At 41.3% G+C, this 19,939-nt stretch overlaps 4 protein-coding genes across 7 annotated transcripts; 1 reads left to right on the forward strand and 3 right to left on the reverse strand.

The window, feature by feature from the left end:
* Positions 1–39: 39 nt before the first annotated feature.
* Positions 40–7,782, reverse strand: LOC123004146. Its single transcript, XM_044397262.1, has 14 exons — positions 7,272–7,782; positions 6,781–7,103; positions 6,527–6,730; positions 6,171–6,361; positions 6,002–6,117; positions 5,236–5,957; positions 3,196–4,871; positions 2,746–2,766; positions 2,565–2,687; positions 1,102–1,331; positions 877–1,053; positions 439–826; positions 254–389; positions 40–207 (listed from the first exon to the last, which is right to left on the reverse strand). Exons 1-14 carry the CDS (start codon positions 7,383–7,385, stop codon positions 156–158), a joined length of 4,473 nt encoding a protein of 1,490 aa, XP_044253197.1. The 5' UTR covers positions 7,386–7,782; the 3' UTR covers positions 40–155.
* Positions 2,739–19,651, forward strand: LOC123004324 (inositol polyphosphate 5-phosphatase E). Of its 4 annotated transcripts, none has more exons than XM_044397526.1 (9): positions 2,739–2,756; positions 17,581–17,720; positions 17,762–17,885; positions 17,930–18,101; positions 18,150–18,307; positions 18,356–18,628; positions 18,681–18,907; positions 18,958–19,181; positions 19,229–19,651. In XM_044397526.1, the coding sequence occupies exons 2-9, from the start codon at positions 17,646–17,648 to the stop codon at positions 19,338–19,340; spliced, it is 1,365 nt and encodes a 454-aa protein (XP_044253461.1). In that variant the 5' UTR covers positions 2,739–2,756; positions 17,581–17,645; the 3' UTR covers positions 19,341–19,651. The 4 variants fall into 4 exon arrangements, with proteins under 4 accessions (XP_044253461.1, XP_044253458.1, XP_044253459.1 ...); XM_044397523.1 differs by lacking the exon at positions 2,739–2,756 and adding an exon at positions 16,932–17,443 and having other exon boundaries at positions 17,520–17,720; XM_044397525.1 differs by lacking the exon at positions 2,739–2,756 and adding an exon at positions 16,935–17,443.
* Positions 12,428–15,412, reverse strand: LOC123004323 (alkyldihydroxyacetonephosphate synthase). Its single transcript, XM_044397522.1, has 5 exons — positions 15,066–15,412; positions 14,299–14,391; positions 13,641–14,248; positions 13,007–13,590; positions 12,428–12,958 (listed from the first exon to the last, which is right to left on the reverse strand). The coding sequence occupies exons 1-5, from the start codon at positions 15,140–15,142 to the stop codon at positions 12,518–12,520; spliced, it is 1,803 nt and encodes a 600-aa protein (XP_044253457.1). The 5' UTR covers positions 15,143–15,412; the 3' UTR covers positions 12,428–12,517.
* On the reverse strand, positions 15,464–17,089 carry LOC123004326 (hrp65 protein-like). Its single transcript, XM_044397527.1, has one exon. The coding sequence runs from the start codon at positions 16,896–16,898 to the stop codon at positions 15,570–15,572; it is 1,329 nt and encodes a 442-aa protein (XP_044253462.1). The 5' UTR covers positions 16,899–17,089; the 3' UTR covers positions 15,464–15,569.
* Positions 19,652–19,939: the final 288 nt, after the last annotated feature.

Here is a 19,939-nt window from a genome sequence, read left to right on the forward strand (position 1 = left end):
TATTATTATTTTTATTCGACTATTTACAATGGCAGTGCGTTAAGTATAGTACCAAAGTTTTATTATAAATAATAATACAAGGAAACAATTGAGCAAAACGATTTCTTCGAAATTATAAGGTTAAACATGCATCTACAGGTGATATAGACATCAAGTTATTGTATTTTCAGCCATCGGTCGATCGAGTATTCAAGTGCGGCGATCCATCTACAAAAAGTTTCAACACGTGTTGCATACAATTTTTCTCTCTTACCGTTTTCGGTCAGCTTCCGATTCGGTGTGGAAATAGAAGTGTTTTTTGCTCGGGTCGGGTGGGATTATCTCGAATGCGTGTTTTTTGTTCCCCGTAATCGACTGTTGGACTCTATAACCTTGCAAATATGCAACTCCTGTCAAAAAAAAAATTGAAAAAAAGGCGCCAAAATTTGAATTTCTTACCGAACGCACACTTGGACCCTGCATCTTGGTAGAAGTACAAACAGGCGTCCTTGAGGACACAATAGCGTTTACTCCAGGACTTCCATTGGGTCCCCAACTTGACCAAATACCCGAAACAATCCGGATTCGAAATTGAATTTGGCGCCAAAGTTAGATTATTTTTTGTTTTTTCCACAAACTCATCAACTGTTTGACTGTCATTAATCGCCCGATTGATCACATCGTACCATCGGTTAAGGGCGGTGCTATTATCAGCAGCGAGGTGTAATGGCACCGCCTCCGGTTTGTAGATAACAAATCGGTGGTTTTTGGACACGCCCTCTTCATCATCGCTCTGTTTGCGTATCTCGTGTTCGAACAACACCACCACGCCCACTGGCTGTTTCTCCTAGAGGCGTGGTTAAAGAGGCGTGGCTCTCAATCACGTGACACACTTACCGAATCAGTCTTGTAGTAATAAAGGCAATTGTTTTGTTTGAGGCAGAACCAACGTCGAATCCACTTGTTTGATAGGTTACCCGACGCGTAACCGCTCAATTTCCATAAATAGCCGCTGTAGAGGGCTGTGGAATGCTCGTCATGGGGGCTATTGAGGGCGTAGCATGTCCGAGCTACCTACAATTTGACAATTAAGGGGGGTGGTGAATCGGGGGGCGGGGGTACCTCCAAGGAGAGGGTGTCACTCCCCGCATGTGCGATTTTCACCACTTCTGAGTGACTCTTATCTAGGACGCTAACACCGTTCACGGCTAATACGATGTCGCCGACTTCGAGACCGGAAGTTTCGGCCGGAGTTCCGGGTTCGATGGCGGATACAACAACCGGTTTTGAGCCGTGGATCCGGAATCCGAACTCACCGGATTCGCGGTGGACCACCACGGTCTTGTCGCATTCTAGGGGAAAATGAGCGGTTAGGGTGGCCACACTGCGTTAAACTCTCAACAACAAACGCAACTGTTTGATACTAAGTTGGCACAAATGTCAAATCTATTCAGTGATGCAAACATAATTTGACAAACACAGTTTTTTTTTGGATTAGTTTAAAGGGGTACTATTTTTTATTCGCGACAAGGTTAGGGTTCTACCGAGATTCGTTTTTGGGGGAAAATAAGTTATTAGGGTGGCCGCACTGGGTAAAACTCTCAACAACAACGCAACTGCTGTCAAACACAGTGGTCTGTGACTTTGAAATTAAGTTGGCACGAATGTCAAATGACAAATTTATTCAGTAATGCAAACATAATTTGACAATCACAGATTTCTTTCCGACAAAAATGAGTATAGGGGAAAACAAGTTGTTAGGGTTGCCATACTGGGTAAAACTCTCAACAACAACGCAAATGTTTTAGTCAAACACAGTGGCCTCTGATTTTGAAATTAAGTTGGCACGAATGTCAAATGTCAAATTTATTCAGTATTGCAAACATAATTTGACAATAACAGGCTTCTTGCCGACAAAAAATGAGCATAGGGGAAAACAAGTTGTTAGAGTGGTCACAGTGGGTGAGTGGGTAAAACTCTCAACAACAACGCAACTGTTTTAAAGTCAAACTTTGAAATTAAGTTGGCAACGAATGTCAAATACATTTTATCTGTTTCCTCCTTACATTTCATAAAGAGGCAACGAATATTACAATAATTTGAGTTTTGAATTTTTTTTTAAGTTAAAACTTGACACAAAATAATTTATGAAATGTATAATATGTTGCCTATTTTTGCTCCTTCAGGTGGGAATAGATAAAATGAGCACCCTGTATATTCAATGATGCAAATGTAATTTGATAATCACATGCTTATTGCCGACAAATGATCATAGGGGAAAACAAATTGTTAGGGTGCCACACTGGGTAAAACTCTCAACAACAACGCAACTGTTTTAGTTAAACACAGTGGCCAGTGACTTTGAAATTAAGTTGGCACGATTGTGAAATATCAAATTTATTCTGTGATGAAAACATAATTTGACAATCACAGGCTTCTTGGGGTGAAAACAAGTTGTTAGGTTAGCCACACTGGGTAAGACGCAACTGTTTTAGTCAAACATAGTAGCCTGTGATTTTAAAATTAACTTGTTAAATGTCAAATTCATGTAATAATTTGAGAAGCTTCTTTAAACTAATGTGTACCATTTTTTTGGTTCGCGACGAGGTTCAAGGCTTGGTTCTCCCGACACCAAATAACCAACATTAATTTCAGGATTTCTTCGAGTTTGGTACGCAATTGGCCGTCATCAGGTGGCTGTGATGTTCCTTTATGTCAAATTAAAGGTCACGTGATTGAGAAAAAACAACAAAAAAAGGGGCATACCTAAGGCCATGGTGAGAATAACTTTATAACCGTTTCATTTTTACGCGAATACTGAAGTGAGAGTTATTTCGAGCGCATTCTTCACTTTTCTATTAATAAAACGGGACTGCTTTACTCATTTATGTTATGAGCGAGCTCCATTCACCGATGAGGAGGCTATTTATAAAGTCGGGGTTTAAGGGGGCGGCACAACCCCTATTCGCGATTTAAATGAACTGATTGAACAATTTTAGTGGCGAAAATCATTTTATTTTTGAATTTTGGGTCAAGACTAATTTTTTCTAGTTTCAAACGAGTTTTGCGCCAAAACTATTGCACCAATCCTCAAAAATCGGTCAAATTCGTAATCAGCGCGTCGAAATCTATCATTTGACACCAAAATCGCGCTTCTAGCATAATCGCTTCAAAATTTCAATTGGTGTCAAATCAGTCAAAATTGGCGTCACTCACCAAACGACCTCGACGTTTGCCTCTTGTACATCTCGAGGCATGATTTTCGATGCACCATTCGATGTGTGACAGCTTGATATCTCTTCCTGAACTCTTGTTCAGACTCCGTACTCGAGACGGAGTCCCTCCTTGGTGGCTCCTGTTCCGTGGGGGTAATCCCCTTACTCCTTTGCACCTCCTCCCTCTCATCCACATAAATCCAACTTCCCTCCATGTAAGGCACGTCATAAACTCCTTGATCGTCCTCATCCTCCGGGGCCCCAGGCAGCACACTAGGACTCGAATCGGTGGCTTTGAGCACCTCCTGGCTATTATCCGTGGACTTGGCCATGGGGCGCAATTTCGCCCTGTAGGTCTTCGCCCCGCGTTCCTCCGATTTAGCCCTCACATCGGGCTTGTATCTGTGTCGGCGATAGTCGGCTTGGCGGTCTTCGGAGCGAAATCTCCGGTCGAGTTTCTTGTAGAGACGACCTGGGGGGTGTTTGGCACGTGGGGAGTCCTCGAAACCGGCCGGGGGTTGCACAATGTCTTGTCCGTTACTACTGAGACTCTTATCCGGGTCATCGGTGGTCACAATATCCACCTCTTTGCCACAGTGGAGACAATGGACCTGGTGGTCGGCGGTGTGACTACTGGGGTCGCTGTAGAAGACGCTGTCACTCCCAGGACTCACCGAACGCAAGGATTCGGCACTAAGTGCTTTGAGTTTGTCAGGACTGTGGTGCAAAGTGAGTGTGCTCTTTTTGGACTTCCGACGCGAGAGACTCCCTGGTAAGCTAGACGGTTGCAAATCAACACTTTTTTTGGACTTCTGTGTCGGTGATCTCGGTAACGACTTCCTCCTATTGTTATCCTTCACTTTCTTTCCTTTTCGTGGCGATGTTTGATTGGTCGAGTGTTTCCCAAGATCGCAACTGGATTCGTCACTAGTCGCCTTGTTCTCATACCCCTTCTTGGGGTAATGTGGACTTCGCGTCCTTGACTTGACCCGTTTCGAAGCTTTGAGTGTTTGGTGTTTGATATCAAGAGTGAACGGCCTTTGTCTTTGTGTTTCCTCCTTTGAAGGCACTTTGGTACTGCTGCGTTCGAGAAGATCAGCACAGGAACCATCAACGCTGTAGCTTCCATACGAAGAACTCGACTCGGACGGAGTTGAGCGGCCGGTACGCACCTCAGGCACGGGAGTGGTCGATAAACTATGAGAGGGTTCCAATGGGGGCGAAAACGACGGTACCACCATATCCTCGAAGGAGCTCTCCTGGAGGTGGGCTTGCAGGTTGTAGCCACGGGAGCTGTCCGTTCCCGAGTTGGCAGTGATGTAATCATCGGTGGTGGTACTCTCGGAGACGTCGGTGTTGGTTCTGCAGGAGTCGAGCAAATCGGGGACGATGGCAACGCCAGGAGTCAAGTACTGTTTCGGTTTTTCGATTATAATCCGAGGGGAGGTGGCCCCTCCCTCCTCCTCCAAGGCTTCGGTGTCCATGGATGATCTCTGTTGGTGTTGCATCATGAGGAGGTGTTTGCGACGGGAAGATGGCGTTAGCAAGATGGCGGAACCGGGGGATGTCACTGATGTTGTCATTTCGGAGCTACTCAAAGCGGTACCATTATCAGTACCTGAATCGACTTGAAGAACAGTTGCTTGGGATTCGTTCCAGATACCATCAGAGTGGTCCCTGGGGACAGGGTACCTTGGTACAGATTTGTCAACAAGAAATTATCCTAAGATTTTAACTTTTAGGAAAATTACGTTTTTCATGTTGTTTGTAACTAGAATTTTCAGAAGTAATTTTGAATGTCTAGGGTTGGTTACCCCTTGTTGTTGACGGTTGACGTTTCCTGTCAACCTGTTGTCAACTATCCTATACAAGCTGACACGTGACTTAACCTAAATTTTGACACTAGTTACAAAATCTTTTGTTTGTCACCAGAAACCAACCTAACCAAATTTATGGCAACCTATTCACGAATATCCCTAAATTTTAGGGAGTAATTTCTTGTTGATACGAAATTACTAGTGATTAAAATTTCAAACCCTACCTGATGTCATTTGTGAGTGAGTCATTGGAGGCAAATGGAGAGAGTTTTCGGTCGGGTAAAAGACACACTGATGGTACCACACACTCATCACTCGGCGAGTACTCCATATACATCCTATTGTAGATGAGGTTCTCGTGGAACTCCTCATCGATCGAGTCTTGAGTATGGAGATTGTTATCCTCGAATGACAGGGAGGAGTAGACATTATCCTCCAATGGTCGACAAATCCCCTCATGTCTAATGGGGGCTTTTTGGAAATAAGGAATGAAACTCCTCTCCTCCTCCCTCAGGACGATATTTTCGTGACTGTATGACACCATTTGCTTGTCGTTCACCACCGGAGTGTCAATTTTCAACGTCTTCCTCTGCTCGAGTAGCATCTCCCCATCGGAGACGGTCTTGGTGAGGGGCCTTTTGCCCACTTTGTTCGTCGGTACTTGCGGCTTAAAATCGATAAAAATCTCTTTTTTCGATTCGGAATCTTCCGATTGTGACAAGGAGGAGGAGTCGCTCGGGAGGAGATGTGGAGGAGACGTTACGATGAAGGGGGATCGGGGGGGTTCATCCGATTGGGTGCGTTGGAGGGGCTCGTGATCGGCGATTGGTTCAAATGGGGGGAATTCACTTTTGAATTTAGTGCCGGCCTCGGAGAAGGATTTGATGAGTTTGCGACCGTTGATGAGGAAACCGTTGGTTTGGGCGCCTTGACTTACCATTTTCACCTTGAAATTAATAATAGAATCTTTTCGAAAACGTACAAACATACCCTGTGAATAGTACGGGGGCTGAGGTTGATGTTACCACCGGGCGGGAAGGGTTTACGTCCGAGACAAGCCTCAGTTTGAGTGGCTTGAGTCTTCATGGGGGCTCGCTTCACTTTATCTGGCAACCAACAATACAAGTGTTTATTTGGTTGCATACTTAAACATACTTACCAATAATTAATAAATTGTCGGAGGGTTCCGGTTGGCGTGTTATGGGAAGTCCTTCCGCTTTTCTCACGTCGAGGAGGCGTTCTTGACTCCGAGTCATGCGGTTTAAGTGACTTGAGGAGGAACTCAATGAGGCCATGGCGTCATCGAATGAGGCCATGGTATGCGAGCGGGCGAAACTTACGTGTTTTTTGCTAAAAGTGAGTGTTTTAGGGGAATAACCGAAACGAATAACAACAATCATGCGCACTGGGCATTTTTATTTATTTAATCATCGAAAATCAAACATAAAACAAAATGGCGTCGGGGAAAAAGTGAGGTTATGGTTTGGGGAAAAACACAATAGTAATTGCCCCCACCTGGGTGCTGGGGGAGATGCAGCAGGGGGGTTGCTGTGGTACGGCTCGAGGATACTCTTGGGTTTCTCCATCCTCACCGACTCGTCATCTGAGGGCATCCATGTGTACCTACTGGGGTCCATGTGGACCTTCCGGCGGAAATACGAACTCTTTAAATCCTCGTCGTATCGGTATATTTCCGGTGCTAGGGGCCCCCACGGGTACCTAAACTTGTCTGCGTTACACAACGGTCATGAAAGGGGGTCATTGCTTGCCTGCTGCGTCTCGGATAGGGGGCGAAGTCGGCCGGATGTCTTCGATACAAGTCGTAGAGGTTCTCATCGGATGGTACTTTCTGACGAACACAGGCGGTGAGGAAAGAGGCGCGGTTTGAGCAAGGGGAGCTTTGGTGCGACGAAAGACAACCAAAGAGACTCTGACGGTCGGATTCGAGGGCCCCCAAGCCCCGATCAGAGATGCAATACTGCTCGCGGATGTCCTGTTTGCTGTAATGGGCGGTATTGCGACGCGAACGATGGGGCCGACCCATGATCTCGTCCTCGGACTCGTACGTGAGGGCCACATGCTGGATGTCGGCCTAGAGAAAGTTTTGTTGGTAACACTGACCAAAACTCATTTCGGTTGACATTTCACCAGCGTTGCGAACCAAATGTCACTAAATTTAGCTCCGTTGATGCATGACAGTGACTTTTTTTCGTCATATTGGCAATAACGAGGCCAACTGCGTTATAAACTCACCACTTACCTGAGTTGAGACATCGTAATGGTTGAGAACCACGCGAGAATTTCCGAGATAACCTGAAAAATTCGGTGATTTTTCTAAAATTTTACAGTTTGCTTTCTTACCGGTATGTTCCATTTTCCCTCCACTGGGTGTATGGAAGTGTTCCTGTGACAAAATAAACTTTTATTTATGATTCCATTAATGAACAATGTCTTTCGCTTCAATCAAACTTCACATTGTTGCCAATATAATGAAACAATTATCCTCTCGTCACAATTTAGTAAATTTCCTGTTATTGACAGTGTGGCCAACCGGAATTTTACTTGCATGAATATTCGATTATTTGAGGTTAATAATTGTGGGTGTGTTTGTTCGGGCTTGTTTGCAATTTCCCGCTTGAATAACTCAGCGAGTGGCAACACTGATTTATGATCTGCAATGCGTGGCACTGCATTCTCACGTTGGTATTATGTCATGTCTTCCCCTGAATCCAAACACTTAATTGCCCTAAAAATAGACCAAAAGTTCCTAGAATTTGTTTGACCATTAAACTTTCTTTTCACACGTTTCTAAAGCTTTTAAAAGCGTGTCTTGAATGGAGCTTTTGTAAAACTTTCTCGCACAACAAACAAAGGAAAATCGTACAGGAGTACCAACATATCCTTGTTTTTCAATCACGAGGAGAGCCTCGAGTTGCATTAATTTCACTCAGTTTAGCCAACAACACATAAAATTATAAATTCCAGGAAGCCTTGTGAAAATTTCAGCGAGTTAATTAAGCATGAATGGTGACCTAGATATTTTTAAATTTTTATCTCTGAAAGTTGTGCAAACTCCACTGAAACTTTGTTCCATTGTTGTGGTTTCTCTAACTTAAGTTTAAATGCATGGTTGGCAACACTGTGTTTAGGGCCGATTACAAGCATAAATTTTTCCTCTCGAGGGAGTAAAGTTTTAATGTAGGGTTTTTGGTTGGATAAAGTGGTTTATTATCATTTTCAATTGGCTTTAAGTCTTTTTCGCTGTTTTTGCAATTGAAATGAATTCAAGTGTTGCATTGGGAATAATTCTGTTTGTCACGTTGGTAGACGTGAAACGTTGCCAAGCAATTTGCAGTCAATAATTACGTTGACAGTATTTTAATGGGAAATGTCCGGCGGCTAATTTGCAATCTTGAAAGGAAAAACTCTTAACTTAATCAGTTTTAGTATATTTGGTTGCCTATAAGTCAAGGGAATTTAATAAAAATACACTTTTCGCAACACAGTCCCACGGGACCGCCCTGTTTAAATTAACCATATTTCAGGGAAAAGACGTGCCGGGAAATTGGGTTGACGTAAGGTTAAAAAATTGTGATAAAAGATGTATTGTAGTTGGAGATTGGTGTTATCCGATTTAACCCTTGACGATCTCAGTTCTACCAACCAACGAATTCGATTCAATTCCCCGACGCAAATCCCGATGATGAAATTGGAAACGAATTTCGAGGCAATTAAACCGAATTTGAATCGATCGGAGGGGATTTTTATGTTTGTAGGTTGGCCAATGTGAAATGTAATGAATTGTGCTTGAAAAATACTCTACGTTTTAGATTTAACAAGTCGTTAAATAACCCCAAATAATTACGAAATTTTTATTCGCACAGTTGGTAGTGTAGTACTTTCAAGTGATAAATGTGTGGGTAACATCTGTGTTGTTGCCAACTTTGACACTTAATATGTCATACGACGAAACATAATTGTAGGAAATTTGATTTCGCAATGTTGGTACTCTAGTTAATTTATAAACAAGTCAATGCCGATTGTTTTAGTGAGTTTTTCGTTTGTTTTATTCAATTGTTTGGAAGTAACAAAGGCAAGACAAGAAATAAATAAATATAGTGTTTATGATTCTAGCTTTAATCTTATTTTTTTTACTCAATAACTCAAAAACTATGCGTCGTAGAGTATTTTAACTTGTTGCAATAACTCCGGACTTATTGGTGATAACCTCTTATGTTTGGTACCGTTGGAAAGAAAATTTAATTTTCTATCACGTAAGATCAGTGTTCTACGATAAATAGTTATTGAGAAAATTTCTGATAAAGTTAAAAATTTCAAAAAAAATGGATCCGACTATAACTTCAAAACTATTACGAATTTTGCAGTTTTCTTGACATGAATCGATTCCCAGGAACATTTTACATGAGTTCAAGTCAAAATATTATATCATTGAGGTACATTTTTGCTGCAATTTACAAAATAAAAAGAGTAAAAACTTGTCGTTCAAAAAGTAAAAATTTTCAAAATTGTGAAATTTTAAATGCTTTTTTCTACGAAACGATTAGACTTAGAGCAAGAAGAATCACAAAATTTTGATTTTTTGGTCATAATTGGGTAAGTGCCTTATTCTTAACTTTATTACTCAATATCTCAAAAACTGTGCATCGTAGAGTATTTTAACCTATTGCATCTCCCTAAGATTTCATTTTTAGGTTGGTGGACCTGCTAAATTTCTGGTGGCAGGGCTGCCATTTGTACAATTTGATGAAATGTAATAATTTCTAGTGTCCCACTTAGGGAATTTAATTTTAATGATTAGTGACAATACGTTATTTGAAAAACTCGACTCGACTAAATGAAACGATGATAAAACAGATTTCGCTAATTTGGGGTGGCCTTTATCGACTTACCTTTTTTTAAATGTTTGGGGAATTGGGGTGAAATCCTTTAACTATACTTGTCATTAGGGTTAATCACTATCTCGATTTAGAATATTTAAATTTGTCTAATTGGCCCCGCTTTTGGAAAAAATTCAACAAAAACATAAAAATTCTACTAAAAGCGTTGCTAAATTGGACAATCAACTTACGTAATGACTGCAATATCGCACGAATTGTACTCTATATTCGGACAAATGAATTATTTTTTTTGATTTGTGCTTTTATATCGGCAACAGTTAAAACAATTGATAGAATTTATACCGTGTCGCTTTATAACGTTTCTATTAAACTTGTTATATATTTAAATACGAAATATTTTTTAGTTATATATATTTTTTATATAAATATTTATTCTCTATTTCGTTTAGTTTAATGTACAATCGTTAAATTTATTTAAATTAGTAGCACCAATATGTCGATATAAGAAGAGTCCACGCGCACTGACACCCCGGAGTAAACTCCGGGAGATGCCCCCAGATACAGGATTCTGCAGCCCGCGCATGCCCACATTCCGGCCCTCTGCTCTGCAACTTTCTCCTCTCACACACGAAAAATTTTTCTTTAATTATTTACGAGACAAGAAACCGGCCAAACGGTGGAGATTTGGGGGAAAAACCCCATTTTGGTCTCGGTCACAAATTGGCGACAGAGGGGTGATGGCGCGCGGCCATCTCACACACTCCAAATATTGATTTTAGAGAAGATGTTTCACGTGGGTCGAGGTGATGCCTTAAACGGTATATTGGCCCGATAGTAACACTAATCGGGCGTGGGGGCGAAGCCCCAAGCCCCCTTTGTATAGTTGAAAATAATTTTATGTGAGACGGTTGATGATTTTTCTTAAAATTTTTAAAAAATTTTGGGACACCTATATAATAAAAGTCGATTTTTTCAATTTCCTATACGTTTTAACGAAAATTAAAATAAGGGTGAGGCAATAAAGCCACCCCAAATTAGCGAAATCTGTTTATATTATCGTTTAATTCAATTTCTCTTTTCCCTTTTTATTCAATTTCTTTATAAAATAAAGTAAAGGGACTTTTCATGTCGTTAATCAAGTCAATTTTAGCTCTAAATTCCCTAAAAATAACGTTTTTCGGTTTATTTTATCGTTTTTTGTTGAGAAGTTGGCAGCAATTTTCTTAGTCGACTTGCTTGACTAAATACAAACAGAAAAATTATCATTATACAGGCTGTTCCGGCTAAATCCCACATTAGAAGTTCTAACAATGGTATTTATCTAAAATTTTGTTTATAACTTCGTTATTTTAAATAAAAAGTTATGTTTTTTATTGCATTTTTGGATTACTCAAGTCATTTTGAGACAGTTTTCATTAGCTTTCCCCACCTAAGTTTAACCGTTTTTGAAATATTTAGACTTTTTTGATTTTTTTTTAATTTGCATCTTCCTCTCCAAAAATCGATAACTCTACCATTATTAATTATTTTGAAATGGTATTTGGGCATATGAAAAAGAAAGATTAGATCTTTTCTTTCGTGTATTTCTAATTGGAAAGATAATTAACAAACCTCCAAAATTTAAGGTTATGTTTGGGAAACTTCAAATACCCGTAACTGAATTTTTTCAAATGGAAGGCCTCAATTTTTTCTTGATTAAATGAAAGAAAATTTAATTCTGCATCGATCTGTATCAACATTCCCTATACCTAAATTTTATGATTTCCAAGTTATTTTGACTTTTTTTACAATTGAAGAAATTCATTACTATCCATGGTAGTTTTCGCATAGTAAAGTGAACAAACTATATTCAGGGTGTTATTATCGTTCCGGCAAGAAATTCTTTAAGACTCACTTCTACCAACAGTCCCCACAAAAACGCTCTTAAAACCCTATCTTTTTAGTAATATTGATATTGCATCAAGTTGTCAGAAAATAAATATACTCGTTTTCATATTAAAGTGCATCGAAGTAGTCGTTGAAAGGGATCATTTTAAGGTGGCAACCATGCAAAAATTCAAACAATTCTAACCTCAATTTTCCCTAAAAATTATTTTTTCTAAATAAAATAGGGTAGCAAAAATAAATATTTTTATCATCATTGATGCGATTAAATTTGTTCTGAATTACATTAATGTAATGACACTTTTTGTGTGAATCAGCTTTCAAGTTAAAGATGCATTTAGACTTCTACAACCTACTTGATGCACATTAATACGAAAAAGAGTATATATTTAAAAATTACAAGAGTTGCCAACTATAAAAACGAAGTATTTATTTTGTGTCAAAAAATCAAATGTCACTTGTCATTTTTACCAAAAAATGTCTTTATTTCCATCAATTAATATACCGAGTGTTTCATTGTCGCCCCATAAAAATTCACTTCAGCCAACGTAAAAACGTAATAATCCCCATGTCATTTTAAAGTCAAAACAAAAAATATAGTTCATCGACCCCGTCCCGAGACAAAGCACCCTTGATCCCCTAATCAAAGGAAGCTATGAGCACAAAAACACGCTTCAATTTCACACAAATTTATTAAAAAAGAAACAAAACACGCTCAATGCCACTCTATATCACAGTAATAGAAAAAAATACAAAGGTAACTTCACAATTTGGCTTTAATAAAATTATTCGTCGCGAAGATATTTCTCGGATCTAGTTGTTTCTTCGTGGCTAAATACAAATCAACGCCTACTTGGGACACAGTTCCTGCATACCAACGCCTTCTTAGTTTTCCAACTCCATGATGGTGCGAAATACTCCCACCACAAGCTACAATTTCATCCCTGGCTTTTGTTTCGAGGATTTCATGAACTTTGACAGGATTTTCGACATGATAATGATTAAAAGCCAGATAGAAATAGATGACACAACCGGCATCGTAAGTTTGGGTTACGCGACAGTTAATCATGAAGAATTTAATCCCTTGGGATTGGCATTCCTGGGCTATAACCTCTTTTACGTTTTTACACAAGACTAAAGCACGATCCCATGGGACTGAAGTCTCGAAGGATTCGGCCACGATCTGGTACTCCAAGGCTAAATCCTGGAACAAGGATTGTGTTACCTAATAGGGATTAATCCCGGAACGTACCCTGAGATAGGCTATGACAAAAGTAAGCATATAGCCCCTCTCCCCGTTGGTTGACCCCGCTGGCATCCCCCCAAACTGCAACCCTATACTATATATCTTCTTCTCCTGCCCCTTCACCTCCCCTTCCTCCCCCTCAAACAACAACGTCATGACACACATTGTTTCGACATTAAAACCCTTGATTTTCGTAACATAAAACTTCTTTAAACCGTCCAAAATCAAGCCAAGGTAACTCGATTCCGGCTTTAGAATCATCCCGAATTTAAATTGACCGTTGTCCATTAAACGAATCGAAGATGGCTGACACCGTTGCCTAGCAACTTCACGCATACACGAAAGTCCCGCCTTAAAATCGGGGAAAACAATCGAACCGAAACGATGACACTTCGGCAAAGGTCGGATTTTAATCACCACTTCGGTGATTACCCCAAGCGAACCTTCCGAACCCATAATCACGTGATTAAAATCCGGACCACAACTCAAACGAGGGACTTGACAGTTTTTCTCAAGGACGCCATTAGGCGTCACCATTTTGACGTGAACGAGAAGATCTTCAATGTTGCCATAGAGATTTTTTTTCATGCCTACCAACCCAAGAGAAATGCATCTAGTAAGTTTCTAGGGATTTTAATACCTGACGCTCTGGTGGCCACCCAGCCTCCTAGACTCGAGAACTCGTAGCTGTCGGGTTCGTGACCGGAAGTGAAGCCCAATTTCCGGAGTTCGCGTTCTAGATCTTGACCTATGATGCCACTTTCGCAACAGGCGACTAGATTCTCGCGGTCTATCCATAAAATCCGGTTCATTTGGGACGTATCCAGGGAGATGATGGTTCGGGTTTCCCCGGTTGGACACTCGACGGCGCCCGAGACGGCAGTCCCGCCCCCGAACGGTATGACAACCATGTCGGACTCATCTGCCACTTGTACCAACTTGACAACGTCGCTATGGCAAATCGGCCATACGACAATGTCGGGGATTCGCTCGAAAAATGACGTTCGAAGGGTGTATATGTCATGAAGGGTCTGTCCATGGGCTCTGACGAGTCGATCGAGGCCCTTTAGGGAGTAACTGATGCCCAAGTTGGTGATTTTGGTGAGATTTTCAGGGGAAATTTGGGGTTTAGGGAATTTCTCGTCTGGGGGAATTTCTTGGGCTTTTTTGGGTTGGGAAAAATCGACGTCGAAGTTGTCTTTCACCCATCCCATCAAATGGGGCAAGCGGAGATCACCAATGGGATACCTTACGTTTTTTTTTTTTAATAAAATAAAAATAAATTAGGTTGGTATTACCTATGACCCGTAAAACGCACTTCGTTGGCAGCACTGTCGTAAATGAATTTCGAGTCTTGGTAACCCCAACCGTTCCATTTTAACAATTCCTGCCTGAAAAATTGTGTTTTTGAATTTCCAAGGCCGACTTTAAATTGCTTTTTTCTGTTGTTTTTATCGCATAATAAAAATAAATATTTAAAATAAACTTAAACAGGTTCTTAGATAAAAAAAAATGCAAATAAGTGAAGCGTGTTTTGTTTTTGCCTGTTTCCATGACCTACTAGCCAAATGGAAAATTAACAATAGACAATCAATGATTTATTCAATTGTTTTGCGATGACATTTTGAACTTGAATCGACATCCTACAGACACATAAACAAGTTGATTTTAATTTTGCGTTGTCCTTTTACTTGACCTTCGGTTTTATAAAATTGTTTATAATTTTCTAGTGGCTTCATAACAATTTTCAGTTTTTTGTATAATATAATTTACTGAAATTCTTAATTTTGTTAAAAAAGTAGTAGAATCATAATTTTTTTTATTTATTCTCTACTCTAAATAAATCATGACGTAACGAGGTGTGAATGTGGCTTCACCCTTCAACTCACGTGTAAATGGCCCTTTAGTAGTTCAAACGTCCTCGACTCCCACTTGATTACAATTATCAGTAATTAAAGATTACAAAAATAAAAAGTTTAAATTTGAAATCAATACCGCGCTCATCTCCGATTATCGACCAAACACACAAAAAACATCGTTTTTTTACAATAAAATCAGTACTTACCGGTTTTTGGGTACGGCACTTTTCACTCGAATAACCGCTTCATTTTTTTGGTTAAGTACAGTTTTTTGTGTCTCCATACTTTACGAAAAAATACTCAAACTGTTCGTGTTTTCCCGTTTAAATAACTTCGTGATTAACATGAAAAACCAATTAAATTAAAGGTAAACTAATGTAACAGCCCCCACAAGGCGTGACGCACAATGATGCCAACCGTCTCGTCAAAGTCACTAAACACGCGATAAATTTAATTAAACTTGTAGTAATTTTAAATGTTACACTGGTTTGTAATTAAAAGTGTAATTTAAACGTGACACACGCTTAATAAATCACAAATTGTGATAATTAATAAATTACAGGATGCGATAATACCGGCAGTGATAAATTACAGGTCACGATAATACCGACTTTTATAAATCATTTATTGATTAGAATGCAAAACAGGAACAAAAATAACAAATTAAAAAAACTCCATACAATTATAGAAACTCATTTTGTGACTTAAACCTAAAATCTGCGTCGTTTTGGGCCAAAATCATCGCGCCATCTCCTCTCACGTCTGAAAGAGTTGCTCGTTTGGGGCAAATTCTCCTCTTTCTTCACCTCAAACCCGTCATTTTGGGGCTCCTGGAATGCCTGTTCTTGCTCATCTAGCATACTATGTAATTGGTGTGCTTGCATGAAAAGATTATTCTCTTGTTGCCTCCTCCTCATCTCCTCCTCTTGATGCATCATCCTCGCTTGGAGGGACTCCTCTTGTCTCCTGATCTGTTCCTCATTCCTGCGTCTCTCCTCCTCAACTTTCCGCTGCTTCATCTCCCACTCCTGCTTCTGTCTATCTCTGTCCATCTCCCGCACCCTCAATTCCTCCCTCAAAAGCTCAGTTTCGTGTTCATATCGCGCGTACTCCATCTGCGCCTCCAACTTCTCCATCTCCATTTGGAGTTCAGTCTTCAACGCGAGTTCTTTTTGCGCATACAAGTCCAAAAGTTGCTTCCAACGTAGTCCATATTCGTGTTCGAATGAGTTGAGTTCGGCCAATCGGGGGCCCTTGCTGCGCGCCTTGAGAAAATCGGGGTTGCGTCTCGGGAGGAACTTCTCGGGGAAGCCGTCGGTGTCATTGGTGTATTCGTGGGGCTCCACCACGACGGGCCTTAAAGACTCCGTGAGGAAGAAACAGCGGTCACTGCATTTCCGAATTGCGTTCAAGGCGAAGCCCTTTCGGGAAAACTCCACGATGCCCTCACCTGTGGGCTTCCCCCGTTCGTCCACGAGGACCAAAGCCCTCTCCACCTCCCCGAACACTTGGAAGGCGTAGTAGAGGAGCTCGTTTGAGACAAAAGGGGCTAAATTCTTCACCTTAACCGACGCATTATTGGGGGCGAATCTAATCTTGAGATTCTTCCCCTTCAAGACTTCGCCATCCAACTCACGTTTGGCTTTCTCACAACTAGCATAAAAATCGTATTTGACAAACGCGAAATTCTTCTCTTTGTTGACAAACAACTCCCCAAACTCTCCATACTTTCCCAACAAGTCTCGCAAGTCTCCTTCGGCCACATCGGGCCCCAAATTCCCGATGTAGAGGCGATTACGCCCCGAGAATTTCTTCTCTACGGTTTCCAAAAGGGGCAAGTCGACGGTAGGCCCCCCAATTTGGGCCAACTTCTCGTAGCATTTGTCATGAAGGGGCGCCGCATCAACCTCACTTTCGTTAACATCACGGGTGAAGGGGCGCCGTCCCCGGACGTTGTTGAAACGACCGGGGCCCCCACGACGCCGGAAACGACTCGGTCGCGGGCCCTCCTGCTCCAATTTTGGCGCACTTTCACTCATTTTAACGATTTTGAGATGTTTGGGTTTCGAAAAAGTGCCAACGTGACGGCGATGAAAGTCCAAGATTGGTCACGAGTTTTGTATTCTTTTGTTAGAAAAATACAACGGTGGGTGTGACGCATCGGCGAAGGGGGCCCCGGTTTGAGGGTCTCGTATTTTGGCGAAATTACACTCATTTTAATGATATTGAGGTGTTTGTTTGTGTGGAAGTGCCAACATGACGGCGAGAAAATTTCAAGGACTGATTCATGATTTTTTACGGACTTTGTTAGAAAAATACAAAGAGGGGTTTTTCGTGCTTGTATCAAGAGAATATGTGCAAGGAAATCGTGTCGGGGCATAATCACCGGTTATTTTATTTAATTAAATGTGTGTCTGTCAATTGTCAAAATCGTACCGATTTGACACTTCTAGGTTATGTAGTTCGAAAAAAATATTTTATTTTATTTTTACTAAAAACACGGTAATTGCGTCGTTTTTGTTACATTTCGAATGGGGTTATCATGTGTGGGGTACCGGGACTGGCTAAAAGCAATAATACGTTCGTAAGTGCCAATACAAACAAATCTTGAATTTCCCAAAGCGATGACTATGGAAAGCAATTCTCACAAATTCAAACAGAAAAAGTCACTCTCCCGGTACCTCCTCCCCAATAAAGTCCCAAACAAGGTCGGTGTTGCAGTGAATCGTAGTCAGAGTGCCCGGGAGCCCCGCGGGGAGCATGACGAGGCCCCCCCGAAACGGTCAATGACAATTTCGAAGCGCCCTTTGAGTCTCAACGTCGCCAACATGAGTCCCACCAAAGGCAACTCGAATTTCCTGGTAAGTGCCCCAATTTACGTGTCAATGACTAATTTTAAAAGCAAATCAACTCGCCTCTGGAACGGGGCACAAGTGTCTCGGAGAATAACGTAGCTGAAGTGAGTCTCACTGAGGAGAATGTTTTAATGGAGAAAAGCATCTCGCATGAAAGTGTGATGAAAGAAGGTAATTTGGGGTTATTCAAGGGGGCTGTCTTACTGTTTTTATAGCACAGGTCTTGTACTTGATCCCCACGATGCAAGCGCGTCAACGGAATTTCCTACAAGGGAAAATCGGGGCGAATTCTCTCCTAGGCCCCCGGGAGTTGGACCGAGTGTTCCCCACTCGACAAGTGACAATCTTCGTCGGGACGTGGAACATGAATGGGCATACGCCCCCCAAGTAACTCCCCCTCGATACAAATCCCAAAAATTTTTGTGATTTTTCTAGGGAATTGAACGATTTTGTGCTTCCGATTGGTATTAAACACGTACCTGATATTTTAGTCTTCGGAACTCAGGAGTCCTGTTCCGAGCGATTCGAATGGGAGGTGTGTCTCCAAGAGACACTGGGGCCCTCACATATCTTATATCATTCCATTTCGTTAGGTGAGGTCGCGTCAAGAAGCGATTTTAATTAAGGGGGCCCCCTTGTAGGTACTCTCCACTTGGCGGTGTTCGTCCGTCGTGACCTCATTTGGTACATATCGATCCCCGAAGACGCCTCACTCTCCGTACGACCGGGAACGGCGTTCCGCACCAAGGGGGCGGTCGCTTGTTCGTTCCTCCTCTTTGGCACCTCCTTCCTCTTTGTCACCGCCCATTTGACCGCCCACCAGGAAAAAGTCAAAGAACGTGTCTCCGATGTGCGAAAAATCGTCAATTCACTCGACCTCCCCAAAGTCCTGCCCTGCAAAAACAAAAGCAAAGGTCGCAAAGCTCACTTGATTAATTTTTATCATAATCATAGCCAACTTTCTAGACGTTACCCAAAACTTCGATTACGTTTTCTGGTCCGGTGATTTGAATTTCCGGTTGGCAACCCCCCGGAGTAAAGTCCTGGAGTGGTTGTCTAAGACAAGTTTCCCCCTACCGGAGCATCTACCCCACGGGTATTTACATCACGATCAATTGTGTTCCGTATTGGCTGATGGGGCGGCGTTTAAGGGATTTACCGAAGCTAAGATTACTTTCCCCCCGACTTACAAAGTATATTTTTTCTAGTGTGTTAGTAAAGGGGGGCTTAATTTTGGTTGTAGTACGACCCTGGGACACAAAATTTTGACACTTCTTCTAAACAAAGAACGCCGGCTTATACCGATAGGATTTTGTTTAAGCATAGGGCGGGGCGTAGGTTTAGTGGACAGATGGAGACTCCGCCTCTTCAATGTTTGGTTTACGATTCGGTTTCTTCCATTACGACGTCGGACCATAAACCGGTTTGGGGCGTGTTTAAGGCACATTTAAGGCCGGGCTTGGATACGTACGATTTGTTGTTGTTTTGTGGTTATGTTTGATGGTGTTTTTTAGGATACCATTAGCGGCCGGGTTGTTTCATAGAGATGTTTATTTGGAAGGTTTGAAACGTCGAGCGACTTTAAATGATTCCAAAGGGGCGACAGCTGTGTGTTGTATACAATAAATGACCTAGTCAAGTGTCACACATGCCTTCTACTAAGTGTACCTATATACTATTCTAGTCAGCAATAATAGCACAAAGGGTTTTTGGTTATGTTTCTAGTCATTATTTATTTATTGTTAAAATAGAGTAGAGTCTATGTACCCTTGATGTTACAGGGTGACCAAATATTTTCCAAACTGCGCCTTTCTAAACTCAGTGATATTCTTATATCAGACTAAATTCTCGAAAGTATTTTTTCATTCCGTCTCCGGGTCACTCCATTGTGACTCTTGTTACTATTTGTTGGAAAACCTAATAAATCTATTCATTGAGGCTTTGTTTTAATTACCATCCCCGGTATATCATTTTTGTATAACCCTCGTATAGCCCAGAAATGAACTACTCAAATTTAGCAAATTATGACAAATTTGTGACAAAATGACGGTCCAATTGGCACACTTTAACGTTTAAAACGTGATAATTGTCTTAAATTAATTAAAAACACCCGTAAATGAATAAAATGAGATTAGGTCTGGTTGTGGTACGAATGAGCTACTGCAAGTTTGGGGCTCAAGTCGGTTTAATCTCAACTGGAACGCAATTTTGGTCACAACCGCGGT

The sequence above is a fragment of the Tribolium madens genome, unplaced genomic scaffold, assembly GCF_015345945.1.
Source record: "Tribolium madens isolate multiple individuals breed KSU strain unplaced genomic scaffold, Tmad_KSU_1.1 Scaffold_1;HRSCAF=32;Tcas5.2_LG8, whole genome shotgun sequence".
NCBI classification, from domain to species: Eukaryota; Metazoa; Arthropoda; class Insecta; order Coleoptera; family Tenebrionidae; genus Tribolium; species Tribolium madens.

What these genes read in the sequence shown, in the direction of transcription:
- LOC123004324 (XM_044397523.1), top strand. Translation starts at nt 17,402, where the DNA reads ATGTGTGGGGTACCGGGACTGGCTAAAAGCAATAATACGTTC. An exon ending in AAGGCAACTCGAATTTCCTG is followed by an intron (nt 17,721 to 17,761) that starts GTAAGTGCCCCA and finishes TAATTTTAAAAG; the next exon opens with CAAATCAACTCGCCTCTGGA. An exon ending in CTGCAAAAACAAAAGCAAAG is followed by an intron (nt 18,629 to 18,680) that starts GTCGCAAAGCTC and finishes CCAACTTTCTAG; the next exon opens with ACGTTACCCAAAACTTCGAT.
- LOC123004146 (XM_044397262.1), bottom strand. Translation starts at nt 7,385, where the DNA reads ATGGAACATACCGGTAAGAAAGCAAACTGTAAAATTTTAGAAAAATCA. An exon ending in GCATCTCCCCCAGCACCCAG is followed by an intron (nt 6,362 to 6,526) that starts GTGGGGGCAATT and finishes ACTCACTTTTAG; the next exon opens with CAAAAAACACGTAAGTTTCG. An exon ending in CGACAATTTATTAATTATTG is followed by an intron (nt 6,118 to 6,170) that starts GTAAGTATGTTT and finishes GTTGGTTGCCAG; the next exon opens with ATAAAGTGAAGCGAGCCCCC.
- LOC123004323 (XM_044397522.1), bottom strand. Translation starts at nt 15,142, where the DNA reads ATGGAGACACAAAAAACTGTACTTAACCAAAAAAATGAAGCGGTTATT. An exon ending in GGTGGCCACCAGAGCGTCAG is followed by an intron (nt 13,591 to 13,640) that starts GTATTAAAATCC and finishes TTGGGTTGGTAG; the next exon opens with GCATGAAAAAAAATCTCTAT. An exon ending in TTGTCATAGCCTATCTCAGG is followed by an intron (nt 12,959 to 13,006) that starts GTACGTTCCGGG and finishes TCCTTGTTCCAG; the next exon opens with GATTTAGCCTTGGAGTACCA.
- LOC123004326 (XM_044397527.1), bottom strand. Translation starts at nt 16,898, where the DNA reads ATGAGTGAAAGTGCGCCAAAATTGGAGCAGGAGGGCCCGCGACCGAGT.